This window comes from Phyllobates terribilis, unplaced genomic scaffold (assembly GCF_046119375.1).
Source record: "Phyllobates terribilis strain yellow unplaced genomic scaffold, ASM4611937v1 Scaffold_1__5_contigs__length_1240528914, whole genome shotgun sequence".
NCBI lineage: Eukaryota > Metazoa > Chordata > Amphibia > Anura > Dendrobatidae > Phyllobates > Phyllobates terribilis.
The window spans coordinates 381,829,689-381,844,820 of NW_027362761.1; the positions used below are offsets into that span (position 1 = coordinate 381,829,689).

The following is a 15,132-nucleotide window of genomic DNA, read 5'->3' on the forward strand; positions in this document are numbered from 1 at the left end:
CCTTGGTCACCTGAGGTTTTACACTGTTGTAGCCGCTCTTGCAGCAGGCACCTGACTCCATGACTAAACAATAGAAATGTTCTAATATATTTCTTCTTGCGATGAGACAAGGGCCGGCTTCTTTGATGTTTCCCCATTGTTTGAATCAGGTGCTCTCTATGCTAGGTCCTTATGACACCGCTGTGGTACAGAACAACATCCATCATTTACCGAAGGCTCCTGTGACTTCTGGGACTTAACATTTTTCCTCCTTTCTTATTCTCCCCAGTACAACAATTCGTCTGCTGTCATTTTTACAATTATGTGTTCAGTTTGAGCATTTAGAGACCTGTCGTGATCAGATGACATGACATGTCAGGATTGCAGTTACTTAGCTGTCTCTGGGCTGTGCATTATGACCCCTGCATCATAATCATTGTATCACGGAGCTAGTTCTTCCATACACGATTCAGCAACCTGGCAAAGAAACAAACCAGCATTAATTTTTCCTTCGAGCAAAATTGCTGACTTCAGATGTGTGTCTTACTTTTTCAGTCTCCAGATAAAAAAAACTGAAAATAAGAAAAGCTACTTCCTGATAATTTACCTGCACAACACATGTAAGATTCAATATCTGTGGCTCCGATTCATCATTTACGTTTTTCTTTTAAGTCACTTTCCTTTTTTGTGTTTGTGGTATTTAAGGATTCACTCTTTTATAAGCATTAGGTCGCGTTCAAACAGGCAATGCATTTTGGTCCAAACAGGTGCAGTTTTATTGCTTTCATGAAACTCCAAAGGATTCAAAACCAAAAACAGCCTCTTCTGGGCACAAAGGTATCACGGCAAACAACGAGTTCATATAGCAGGGCACATATGTCAGTGTGGACCCATCCGAACAGATTACAGTCCTTTCTCCCAGAGCATACTTCATACACAGAAGAGACACGATCCTACCATGTCTCAGTATCCCCTTCAGCCTGAGCTCCTGCAGCTTCTAGTGCCAAACAGAATCATTCAACTCCGTGCACAGTTCACACTGAACAGACTGCAGCTTCCACATGGTTGTCTGCACACACAGACTGCTCAGGTTTTCTTAGCTGACCCATGCAGTCTCCATTCAGAGAGAGACCCCAGCACATCTCTCTCTCAGCTACAGCTCACATTTTGGCTGGTCACTTACCAGCAGCACACTCTACTCTGCTCCATCCAGCAAACTGACTCGCCTAATGAACACAGGCCCTGGTACTTAGTAAAAAGGTAGGCAGGTGACTTTTTGCGGTATACCAGACTGCTTGGTGCTACAGCTGTAGTCCATCAGTCCCAAAATAACTGAAAATCTTAACCGATAACAATAGCATGCAACAAGTACTTGACCAATCCCATTTGGTGGGACACTGAACCACAGTCTGTGCATATGTCGACCTGGGTCATGGGATAGTTCTTGGCGTCTCCGTGAATACCCCTCACCCTCTTCCCAGGAACTAGCACATGTGGAAGTGTGGCCCATACCAGGGTCACAAAAGTCCCCAAAGTCCCGTCACTAGGACACCATTCAGTCACCTGGCATTTCTGAGGCCCCTCAACAGGATGAGGAACAGCACTCCAGACAAGGTAGGCGAAGTAGGAGTTGTGCAGGCTTATGCTACAGTCTGGGACTTGATCAGTTCCATCATCTTTCTGTACCAAGGTGCTATGTGAACCTCGCCTCCGGCATTGCGGACCTAGTTTCTCCTCTACACAACTCCACTTAAAGAGATGGCTCCCAGCTCTCAGTGCTCCTCTGAGCCACACCAGCAACGCCATGACACCGCAGCAATGTCCCCTTCCGGCAATGTCACTCAACATATTTCTCCCGCCACTGCAAAGAAATGCTGTGAATTGTCATGTGATGTTTTGTAGCCAATTAAATGTTGAATAAACAACCGTCTTTATCTTGTGATAGGTTTGCATCTGCTGTCTGTTGCTACATTCCTGGAAAATCAAGGTTTTAATCCTCAAGCAAATGAGGTATTAAGTGCTCTGGGCATGACAGAGCACTTCCACAGCTTCTTCCCAAGGTTGTTTCTTTTCCCAGCACCAACCTCTTTAGCTTGATTAATAGATCAGTGTCTGTGTGACGTCCAGTGCCAGGCAAGGAAATAAAAGATATAAAGAAGTCTGTGGATTTAGCTTTCATTGACCGGTGTGAACATTTATATGATTTGGGGGGTTGATTTTACTATCAGATTTCCTTTACAAGTATCTCATGAAAGAACTCTGCTCTATCCTAAATAGCAATTTTGAAAAATTCTTTGGTTACCCTTTACATTTTGTTAGAGGACTGGTATATCCCACCAGGCTAACCCTAGTCAGTGTGGCTGCCTCACTTATAGGCACAGCTGCTGGGTCTATAGTGGTGATGTGTTTACCGCAGTAGAGGAACCAAGGAACTTTTGGTAGTGCCTAAGTTCTGCCGAATGTTGTCTGGAGCTTCAACTTCTACCATTCTACATCACTGCAAACTCCCTGCAAGCCCAGCTGCACCTTCTCTTCAACTCCTGACCCAGCTGCCCCACTCCTCCCCAGTGCCAGGGACTTTCAGTGATGACTCATGTAGAGAAAATTGACCTTCTGTTTCTACATAGCGCATAGAAAGATTCAGCTAGTCCAGTTTTTAATCACATGATGTCATAGACCTAATGGAAAAGAGAAGAATTTACTGGGTAGAAAGGCAAAACGAGCAATTGTAAGAACACAGTTCTATAGAATATGATGATTGCAATATATTAAGAGGATGAAAACTTTGATGGGAGGAGTGCTTCTTTAATTGAGTTATATGTTTGTTTAGTCATTCATTTTTATTATTATTTATTATTATAGCGCCATTTGTTCCATGGCGTTTTACATGTGAAAAAGGGGGTATGCATAGCAAAAACAATTACAATAATCTTGAACAATACAAGTCAGCGACTGGTACAGGAGAGGAGAAGACCCTGCCCGCGAGGGCTCACAATCTACAAGTAATGGGTGAGGATACAGTAGGTGAGAATAGAGCTGGTATGGTGGAATGGTGGTTACTGCAGGTTGGAGGCTTGTCGGAAGAGGTGGGTCTTCAGGTTCCTTTTGAAGGTTTCCACGATAAGCGAGAGTTTGATGTGTTTGGGAAGAGGAGATGAGAGGAGAGTAGAGGAGGAGATCTTGTGAGGATCGGAGGTTGCGTGCAGGTAAGTACCAGGAGACTAGGTCACAGATGTATGGAGGAGAGACAGGTTGTTGGATGGCTTTAAATGCCATGGTTAGGGTTTTGAACTGGAGTTTCTGGGCAACGGGGAGCCAGTGAAGGGATTGACAGTGAGGAGAGGCCGGGGAATAGCGGGGGGATAGGTGGATTAGTACTTTCAATATATTCGTCATTGTGTTCTGATATCTGGAATATTTTTTGATTTCTTTTTCCTGCTCAGTCATTTTCCCATAGATTGTATTCTATTATTATTATTTTGCTTCTTTTTTATCCATTGTTAATTTATTCCAGTATTATTAATTAATACTGCCCTGGTTATAATGGCTTTGCATATTTGTGCTCTTGTGACCATAAACCATGATATGATTAAGAGCTGAGGAGCTTGGAACTGCTAAGCGGTTTTATTCCTGGCGTTCTGCTTTTAAAATGCCGTAGTACATTGTGGTTTTTAATGAGTCGGTGAGAGCCTGGATCACTTCGAGTCCTGTCCGAAGCTTCAATCACATCCACCACAGCTATAGAAGCTATCCAGGCATTGCTGAATGTATCTGTCCAGGACTATCACAGCAGCATTACTACCGATGTTAATAATATTCTGCAGTTCCTTTCATCTTCTTTTTGCCATTAATCAGGATTTTTCTGTTATCTGTTAATTGTTTTACTTTTTTACTCTGCACAGTCCGTTAAAATAAGTTTTATCTGCTGAAGAGATGTCTGCTCCCTTCTTATACTCCAGCCAAATCCATTATATTGTGAAATCCGAATTAAGAGTGTGAGCGAGGTTATTTTAGTTTCATTCAGTCGAAACTTGTACTTGTTAGAAAGTATTGATTTTCTCATGTTGCTTTCTTCATTCGCCCTATTGTAGTCTAATGATTAACCCCGAATAACAAGACTACAATGTGCTTCATTAACAAATACATCTTGTAATAGAGCCTGACCTTTTCCAACTACTTGACTAAGTAAAAGAACAAAAAGTGTAGAATCCCTAAAAGGGACTGTCATCATATAAATTGAAAAATAATCTTGCAGCTTCCCGTTCTGCAGAGATCACTTCTCAGCCGTCATCACAGAATGGAAAGAAACTCCTAGATGTAGACCACACAATTCACAATAGGTAGCGGTCACAGCACACCTCCTCTCCCTCCTGCACCCTAACCTCTGCACGGATTACAGATTATGTCTTGAAAACCAGGGCTATGGAATTGGTAAGCCAAACCGCCAACTCCGACTCCTCAATTTCCATCACTCCGACTCCCTCATACATGGCTCATGTTTAAGTGATAAATTTACTGTAGCACAGATGCATCTCAGCTAAAAGTCTAGACCCTTAGATCAGGAATAGGACAGACATTTATAGGACATTTCATAACTTTCCCAAATTCTTATGAAAACATATTCCCCACAAACTGCACTGAATTACTGAACTCAATTTATTATATATTTTAGGAGTCGGTCCATTTTATACCGACACCACCAAAATGGGCTCCGACTCCGACTCCACAGCCCTGAAAACCCTCCAAAAAAGTCAATGAGTATCTCCCGTCTATTGTTTCCTATGATAGATGTAGCTGCTATTAAATCAGGCATCTCTCTAAAAGCTGTTGCTGTTAACAGCAGCTCGGGCAAGAGAAGCTGTCTGCCCTTATAATTATGTATAGGAAATTAGAATAAAAACCTACAATCAGGATAGGAGAAATAAAAAGTGTCACTACTGGGGAATTTGCCTCTCTTTTTTTATCTGAGGTTCTTGATAGTGGTCTGTTGTGTCGTGCTTTGAAATGCATATATATCCTCACTAATAGCCACCCAATATTATTATGTCATCAGTATAAGGTTTGTGAAAATCTCACCCCCAGGACCCCCAGTGATTATCAGAAAGTAGATACAGAACTTTCTGCCATACATGAGCCCTACTGTGTCTCAGGAGCAGAACATGCCCCAAAATATGCACCCCCTCCTTCTCTATGCCTGTTCTGTTCAGCATGAAAGCTGTTATATATTCAATCTTTACATCTATAAGCACGCACAGCACACCTACATACAAACTGCACTCCTCCACACACTTCAGACACTGTGCACACCAGTATATGTACTGTACATTGCTATACATTCTGCACACCAGTATATATACATACCAGTGTACACATCCTCCATCTATAGACGGGGCACTTTACCTTGTACTAAAGGATGCACATGATTGGCAGAAGCGGTAATGGGCTGTGCTCTAGAACCCGTGAGCCTTTCCCTATAATGCAGAGTGCGTGCTCACCACGTCCTCGGCAGTAATGGGCTGTGCTCTAGAACCCGTGAGCCTTTCCCTATAATGCAGAGTGCGTGCTCACCACGTCCTCGGCAGTAATGGGCTGTGCTCTAGAACCCGTGAGCTTTTCCCTATAATGCAGAGTGCGTGTTCACCACGTCCTCGGCGGTAATGGGCTGTGCTCTTGAACCCGTGAGCCTTTCCCTATAATGCAGAGTGCGTGCTCACCACGTCCTCGGCGGTAATGGGCTGTGCTCTTGAACCCGTGAGCCTTTCCCTATAATGCAGAGTGCGTGCTCACCACGTCCTCTGCGGTAATGGGCTGTGCTCTAGAACCCGTGAGCTTTTCCCTATAATGCAGAGTGTGTGCTCACCATGTCCTCGGCGGTAATGGGCTGTGCTCTTGAACCCGTGAGCCTTTCCCTATAATGCAGAGTGCGTGCTCACCATGTCCTCGGCGGTAATGGGCTGTGCTCTTGAACCTGTGAGCCTTTCCCTATAATGCAGAGTGCGTGCTCACCACGTCCTCGGCGGTAATGGGCTGTGCTCTTGAACCCGTGAGCCTTTCCCTATAATGCAGAGTGCGTGCTCACCACGTCCTCGGCGGTAATGGGCTGTGCTCTAGAACCCGTGAGCCTTTCCCTATAATGCAGAGTGCGTGCTCACCACGTCCTCGGCGGTAATGGGCTGTGCTCTTGAACCCGTGAGCCTTTCCCTATAATGCAGAGTGCGTGCTCACCACGTCCTCGACAGTAATGGGCTGTGCTCTAGAACCCGTGAGCCTTTCCCTATAATGCAGAGTGCGTGCTCACCACGTCCTCGGCGGTAATGGGCTGTGCTCTTGAACCCGTGAGCCTTTCCCTATAATGCAGAGTGCGTGCGCACCACGTCCTCGGCGGTAATGGGCTGTGCTCTTGAACCTGTGAGCCTTTCCCTATAATGCAGAGTGCGTGCTCACCATGTCCTCGGCGGTAATGGGCTGTGCTCTTGAACCTGTGAGCCTTTCCCTATAATGCAGAGTGCGTGCTCACCACGTCCTCGGCGGTAATGGGCTGTGCTCTAGAACCCGTGAGCCTTTCCCTATAATGCAGAGTGCGTGCTCACCATGTCCTCGGCGGTAATGGGCTGTGCTCTAGAACCCGTGAGCCTTTCCCTATAATGCAGAGTGCGTGCTCACCACGTCCTCGGCGGTAATGGGCTGTGCTCTTGAACCCGTGAGCCTTTCCCTATAATGCAGAGTGCGTGCGCACCACGTCCTCGGCGGTAATGGGCTGTGCTCTTGAACCTGTGAGCCTTTCCCTATAATGCAGAGTGCGTGCTCACCACGTCCTCGGCGGTAATGGGCTGTGCTCTTGAACCTGTGAGCCTTTCCCTATAATGCAGAGTGCGTGCTCACCACGTCCTCGGCGGTAATGGGCTGTGCTCTAGAACCCTTGAGCCTTTCCCTATAATGCAGAGTGCGTGCTCACCACGTCCTCGGCATTTTTACTGTGCTACCAGCCGCGCACATGCAGTGAAGAGCGTCTGGAAGAGAATTTAAAGAAGCTTTTTTTTTTTTTTTCTCAAAATAATTGCCCCTTACATTCAAAGCCTTGGTGATGGGAAATTCACCATAATTCATGTGATTATTTTAGTAGTCAAGAAATGTATTCTTAGACTTTGGTTAGAAAAAGAAACTCCTCGAATCCCCAAAATAATTGACACGTTAAAAACATTAATGATATATGACAAGTTGGAAACTTTAGGAAATGGAGGACATTTATTGAACATAACTACACACAACCAGAAATATAACAGATGATTGAGGAATTTAAAAATACATCATGGTAAAGCTTCGAAGAGCGAAGAGGGTCACTGGGAATAATGAAAATATAATGGGGAGAAGTTAGTTGGAGAGGGAATTTTGGAAAAGACAGAAAGAGATAAGACAGTTTCTAGGTTCTGGCCTTAGTTTTCATATTTTTTTTGATTAATTATAATTGCTGTAAGAATAAAAATTATAAAAAGGTGAGATTTAATAGTTTAAGAATGAAAACTTTAGATTTTCATCTATAATTAAATAGATAGTATCATATTGTTGAATTTGATAAGTTGTAATTCCTATATCTCATCAAATAAAGTCTGTTTAAAAAAAAGGGTCATTCCAATGTTTAGAAGTTCTCTCTTATCTGTGGATAAGGAATGACTCACTGATCAGTAGAGATCCGACTTTTGGGTCCACATGGTCCTGATCCACTCCCTTCATTCTCCAGTCTGGGACTGCCGGAACAAGTCAAGCACTGCACTTGGCTATATCTGGCAGTCCCATAGAGAATGATACAATGGTGCGTATGTCCGGCCACCACTATGTGCAGATGGGGCTCTGCTTAGCACTATTCTTGGTATCTGTGGGGGTCCCAGTTGTTAGACCCAAGTTGTCATTTTTTCTACAGATAGGTGATTACCTCTAAAGATGGGAATAACTCTGTTACATGTTATTCAAAACCTATGCTGTTCAACCTATTTACATTATTTCCCAATCTGTCATCCCACAGGACACAGGCTGAGATGGCCCACACCTGCAGGGGAACCATTAACCTGTCGACAGCTCATATTGACACAGAAGATTCATGTAACATTGTTCTGTCCAATGGTGGCCGGACATATCATCTCAAGGCAAGCTGCGAAGTGGAGAGACAGAGATGGGTCACAGCCTTGGAACTGGCCAAAGCCAAGGCTGTCCGCATGATGAACAACCAGTCAGGTAGTGTTCTGCCCAGATCGCCGGAGAGAATCGCAGATGTTTGCTTTTGTGACAAAAGAATAAGAACATTTCGGAAAATTCTATGCGTGCCTGATGTCCAAAAAGTATTTATAAAAATGTTACCTCTTGTCTTGCGTTTCATGTGCGTCCTGCTGGTATAGGGAAATAGGGAGTGAAGGTATAAGTGATTTACACCAAACAAGTAGACCTTCCCTTCTTTGTTTTTCTTTGCATCTGCAGACAGAAGACCCCATTCAAAGCACTAGATGAGTATTTAGTGTTAGCTTTACCCTCTGGAGTTAGTGTACTGTTTTGAGGCTAATCTTGGCCCCGTACTTGCTGTAATATCAGGAAATATTGCACTTTACATAGTGAGATTTAGCTTATGGAAATCTTTATACTTTAATGTAGGTAAAAAGAGTCAGATCACCCATAATTAGAGTCCAATGCACGGAAACTTGCAGTGCCACAAGGAGTATTTGGGAAAGATAAATATGCAGCATCAGGATCTTCCATTGGGGGCTCATACTCATCTACTTTAAAACTTACAAGTCCAATCTGATAAAAAACAGAATTGCACTTTGCCTAATATTAGTCAATGATTCAGTGGTCATCTGCCATTTTGTTTTCTCAGCTCTGATTGGACTGAGAAAAAAATTGCAGCATGCTACGAGTGGCCATGTATATCGGACGAGACTCCAATTTAAGTCAATGGGTGCAAGAAAAAAATTGCACAACACATGGACCATGCGTGTGCCGTCCGTCCATCTCCTAGAAAACTTGACATTTCATCAGCAGAGTACAGAAAAATCACAGCGTGACCCGTCAGAATGAAATAGATACAATAGATATATACATAGAATAGATGGATAGAAAGATGCCAGTGACATATATAATTAGTACAGTGCATGTGTAGTTTAATGTTCATTTATTTAGCTAACATGAATGTTTATAGCCTGGGCAGGGGGTAATACACATGGAGCTTCCAAGGCTATTAATATCAGCTCACAGCTGTATACTTGGCCTTTACTGGTTATTAAAATGGGGGACCTCGCCAAAAAAATAATGTTGGGTTCCTCCTATAATTAATAACCAGCAAAAGCTAGGCAGACAACTGCAGGCTGATATTAATAGGCTAGGAAGAGGCCATGGATATTGACCCCCTCCCAGACTAAGAACATCAGCTATCAGACGCCCCAGAAATGGCGCATCCATAAGATGCACCAATTCTGGCGCTTACCCTCCGCTCTTACAACTTACTCTGGTGCAGTGGCAAGTGGGGTAATAGTATTGGGGTTGACGTCAGCTTTGTATTGTCAGCTGACATGAAGCCCAGAGATTAGTAATGGAGAGGAGTCTATAACACGCCCCCATTACTAACCCCATAGTTATATTGTAAAAAAAAAAAACACATCCGGAATAAAGTCCTTTAATTGAAAGAAAGACACAGACTGATGTTCTTAGTTTGGGAGGGGGCCAATATGCATGGCCTCTTAGCTTATTAATATCAGCCCACCGCTGTCTGCCTAGCCTTTGCTGGTTCTTAATTATAGCAGGGACCCCCTATTTTAATAACCAGTAAAGGCTAAGTATACAGCTGTGACCTGATATACATAGCCTGGGAAGCTCCATGTGTATTACCTCCTTCCCAAGCTATAAACATCAGCCCCCAGCTGTCTGCATTCCCTCATCTGGTTAATAAAAATTATCGGGGACCCCAAGCCATTTTTTTCATTTATTTACTACTTAAATACATGTACAGTAAGCTACACACGCAAAGCACTGATTATATATCTCACTGACCTATTTCTGTCTATCTATTGAAGAATATTTACATAGAAAGCTATCTTTAAATGGCATAGACTCTATGTAAAAGCGGATGTTAAAATCACATTGCATACGGATTGCATACTGATGCTTTTTGATAAAAAATTGCGTTACACTCGCATGACACTCGTCCGACTTTTTGGGACCAATATCGGAGCTATTTTATTAACACGGATGAGCCCTGAAAGCCATACTTTTATTAAAGGTAAAACAAAAAAAGTGTTGCAATACACACAACAAAAACATTAAAAATTTATGCCAATGTGTTTCAGTCGAATGTCTTTGGTCATTGCATATAGAAAATTGAGATTGCATGGCGTTTTGTGTCATATCCTGTTTCATCACATGGGTTAAGTAAAGGCAATCACCGACTAATAAGCCATATGTTTGTGAAGAAAGAACCAAATATATAACAATATGAGATCGTTACCTCCTGAGGAATATATAGTACAAAATAACAGATATAAAAAGGCTATTCGTAGTGAGATATTAAGTCTTGCCTGATGTTAGTGCCGAGTGGTGATGAAACAGGATATGACCTAACACGCCATCCAATCTCCCATTTTCCGTATGAAATGACTAAAGACATTCGACTGAAACGCGTTTGTACAGCTTTTTAACATTTTTGGTGTGGGATCTGCAACATATTTTTTGGTTTTAGAAAAGTTATACAACAAAATCTCAATATTCGCTTTAATCTTCAAGACATAGCTGATACTTGTGTCTAAAAAATTTCTCTAATAATTATCTTTTTAATTTTTTTTTTTTTAAGACAAAAAATGGGAATGAATCCCAGTAGAAAAAAAAAACTGCTCACACTATAAGCTGGAGAAGAGTTTTTTTTTTTTCTAATTTTTAAATTAAAAATTGGCAGGAAGAATATAATTTTGTAATGACCTGAATTTATATATAACAAATAGGATAACTTTAACAAGGCAATAACAGCAAATTTAGCCGGGTGGGTTTTGTCATCTGTGCGATTTGGTTTATTATAATTTTCTAACACTTTCCTAAAGTGAGAATGGTGAGGGAAAGCCTGCCGTTTTTGGGGGATTGTTCCCCAATTTCAACTTGTGTGCTGTGTTCTGCTGATACAGGCCATGTCACACTAATATTTGGCTCATGCCTACTATGATTTGCCCCCATGTGTTTTATCATATTGTCCTTGTTTTATCAGCCTCTCCATAGGTTGCCATAACCATAAAATGATTTTTTAATTCTTGTGACTATATCCACTTCAGTGCTATATAGAAGTTGTCACCAATCTGAAGTCCAGCCTATTGCTGGGATTTACAGGAGTACCAAGATAAGAGCCTCGAGGGCCTTTAACAGGTCTCCTGAAACACCATCAATCTGTTTTAATATAAGGAGTTAACAGCAGCAATTGGAGCAAGCTCCAGTCGCTGCTGTTGAAGACAGAGGCTGCTTGTATAACACAGCCGGCATATATACAGGGTAGGCCATTTATATGGATACACCTAAATTAAATGGGAATGGTTGGTGATATTAACTTCCTGTTTGTGGCACATTAGTATATTGGAGGGGGAAAACTTTTCCAGATGGGTGCTGACCATGGTGGCCATTTTGAAGCCAGCCATTTTGGATCCAACTTTATTTTTTTCAATGGGAAGAGGGTCATGTGACACATCAAACTTATTGAGAATTTCATAAGAAAAACAATGGTGTGCTTGGTTTTAACGTAACTTTATTCTTTCATGAGTTTCTTACAAGTTTATGACCACTTATAAAATGTGTTCAAAGTGCTGCCCATTGTGTTGGATTGTCAATGCAACCCTCTTCTCCCACTCTTGACACACTGATAGCAACACCGCAGAAGAAATGCTAGAACAGGCTTCCAGTATCCGTTGTTTCAAATGCTGCACATCTCGCACATGAGACATATATGCCCCTTTTCTGTTCTCAATATAAAAATGTTGCTTTTTGGGTCTATGTGGGAGAGATCTTTACATCTGTAGACAACATGTGACGCGAGTCTGACTTGCTGCACATATAAATCTTGTGACTCCTCCGGTATTGATATTCCACTTATGACCTCGGTTGTGGCTTACTGTAAGTTTATAACCACTACAACCTGCTATTAATATATTTTATAGCCCCCATATTATTTCCTACTACATCATGCAGAAACCACTTTAGCGGCACAGTGACCGGTGAAGCTCCAGCTTCATGATGAATACGATTTCAGAATATTTAATCATCTTGCAGTCAAACACAATTGATTTTTATTTACTTTCAATAATCGTTGCTGTCGGGATGCCCTGAGGATTTGAGTAATGAGATATGACATCATAGAGACCGTCTACGCTTCAGTCTAAGGATTATCCGGATTTATAAAACATGGATTGTACACTCTGTTTGATGTGCAGATAGCAAGAATCTGGTATTGAGCTAAATGGCCATTTTGGTTTAATTGCTTTGTGCGCCATGAGAACAGTAAAAACCTTCATACACATGAATTTAAAGGACTCGTCTAGCAGCGGAAGAGAGCGGTGCTAATGACATTATGCCTAACATCTGCCGTGATGTTTACTTGTGTCCGGTTCTAATGAGCATCGAAGGAGAACTCAATGGAGGTCTTCAAACAGAGGCTGGACAGACATCTGTCTGAGATGGCTTAGTGGATCTTGTAACGTCATGGCTCCACTTACCTCTAGTGTGGAAGTGAGTGGTACCATTGGTCTTTATTGTTAATTGATTTTGGCAGGATCGGCCAACCACCTTATATGTAAAAGGGGCCTGACAACTCTCAAAGAAAAATCTGGAAGTCACACAATCTTTTTCTTCATCCAGGAGATTAGAAGCCATAAGAGGTGTCTGCCATCAATTTATTATGCTCTCCTCATTGTAAACCCATACTTGCCTGGCCAAGTCAAGTGTACATGTGTATTGGTAGTCGGGAGAAATAGCCGTCGTGCAAATGAGCATTTGACTGATCACTACTTAGGTTGTATGGGCACAATTAGAGAGCTTGGCTGTGGTTAAGGGACATGTGACAGGAATTAGTTGGGACATATTGCAGTAAGTGTCAGAGTTGACAGCTGTGGGGTAGGGAACAGTGGCCCCTCCATGTAGTGATTGACAATCATCCACGAGTCGGAGAGGACACCTGAATGTTATGCATTTGTACATGGTCTTAGATGTTTTTAACTGCTTCGAAATGTTGGGCTGTGATTTTCATTATGTGGAAAAAGTGGTAGGAAAGGTGGATGAAAGTCCTGCCGGCTTGGATTGAGAGGAAAAGGACCTTGGAAATATTTGTGTGGATAGTCTTTTCAGAAACCTTTTTGCCAGATACAGGACATGGTTTCCCGACTGCATGCCCAGCAGCTGCCTGTAACTGATGGTGCGGTGCCTGTTGTTCTGCTAGATCTCATTGGGAAAGAATATTATAGAACTAGAAAAAAGACATGGACCGCACGTCCAAAAATCACACATTGCTCTACTGAGGCTTAGCAAAAATGTACAAAACTGAACATTAGGTTCTTATTTTAACATTCTGATCAGACTGTATGAAGCCCACTGCCATGTCACTGTCAACCTCTAAGTGGATCCTGAACATGAAAGGTGTGGAGCCATACACCAGCATCGAAAGCAACCTGGTGCCCCACATCACCCATGCTGCAAGGCAAAGCCCCAATGGCTCCAGGTCACACTACCCCCACCGACACCACATCACAGCAGCAATGGCCACCACACACAACCAACACCAAGGGAAAGGAGTTAAAAAACATCACCTTCCACGTGTTATCGGACTATGAGCTGAGAGGAAACGTAGGTGAACCCCTCTTGTAGTCTCCTGCTAACTAAAAACTGCTGGATCAACGGGGAGTAGTGCTGGTCCAAACAAAACAAAAAAAGGAAGGGACTGTATGCTATAACTGTAGAAAAAAGATGTCCTGCTAGATCTCCCCTGGAGATGATGTTTATAGGCCACTCAGTGGATTAAAATAAACTGGGAACCCATCGGCACACAAGGAGCACATGAAGCCTTGTCTACGGGTAGGTGCACACGGCGTCTTATAGATGCTCATGTACCTGCATAGTTTTTGAGGCAGGATATGCTTCAGGAAAGTGCTGATGGTGAAGCATCTTCTTTGTCATCTGTTTCGTTTGTGTGACAGCTTTTTTTTTTAATTTCTATATAGTATTTTATATTATTTTAACATTTGATCCAGAAGGATTCAGGTGGAATGTGCCTGAAAACAGGCCCCCCATGCACATATCCTAAACTACATTTGGTCCCGGGACTTAAATGCTGCCGTTCAGCCGTTACTAACCCCTGTTTCTTGAGAATACCCATCCCCCATCAGAGTTGATGCACTATTTTGGCTCCTGGATTGGTTTTTAACCTTTAACCTTTTATTGAACTTATCTAAATATAATTAATATAGCTCAAAATCTGCAGTATTTAGTTATTTCAAGATGTAAAATGCCAGCTTTGTTCGTCCTGAATAAATTGCTAACCACAATGCCACATGGCAGGGATATTGATGCTGGATGCAGTATCTAGCTGTGCCAAGTGCCTGATGCAAAGTTCCAGAGCCTAAGTGGCTAATAAGAGCCTGCACTTAGCATTGAGTGACAGTGCAGAGTTACTGAACGGAGTCTATTGTTTAGCCTGGTGTCTCTTTTAAGTAACTGTGCTGATACCAGTTTTTAAATGAGGCACCAAACTTTTGTAAGTGAGTGCTGTACTTTCAACAAAACATTGATGTATTGATAGTAGAAGCAAATATAAGCATCTTGAAATAAAACTTATCAGAGAAATCTTCTTTTTTTGCCATTTATGAGCCACTTTTCCCCTTCCCCACACATCCTAAACTCCTCATTCACTTTAAAAAAAGAAATAAAAACCGCTAAAGGCCATTTTGTTCAAGACGAGACTGACTGAAAAACTACAACACAATAGCCTTCTACATATTGTCAGGTCCATAGAACAAGAGATATCCCCACGAGCACCTTCTCAGCAGAATCCCCACGACTTCTTCTTGCTGATCCATTCCTTTATGGAAGGTCTCTTGACGCACCCTCCCCGATGGAAGGTCTCTTGACGCACCCTCCCCGACGGAAGGTCTC

At 42.5% G+C, this 15,132-nt stretch overlaps 1 protein-coding gene across 2 annotated transcripts in view; it reads left to right on the forward strand.

Moving 5' to 3' along the window:
* OSBP2 (oxysterol binding protein 2) overlaps window positions 1-15,132 on the forward strand; it is a 413,576-nt gene that overhangs the window by 19,821 nt on the left and 378,623 nt on the right. For both annotated transcript variants that reach the window (XM_073676416.1, XM_073676415.1), the window contains exon 2: window positions 8,000-8,208. In XM_073676416.1, coding sequence (XP_073532517.1) covers window positions 8,000-8,208 — 209 coding nt within the window. The remainder of the gene's footprint in view (window positions 1-7,999; window positions 8,209-15,132) is intronic.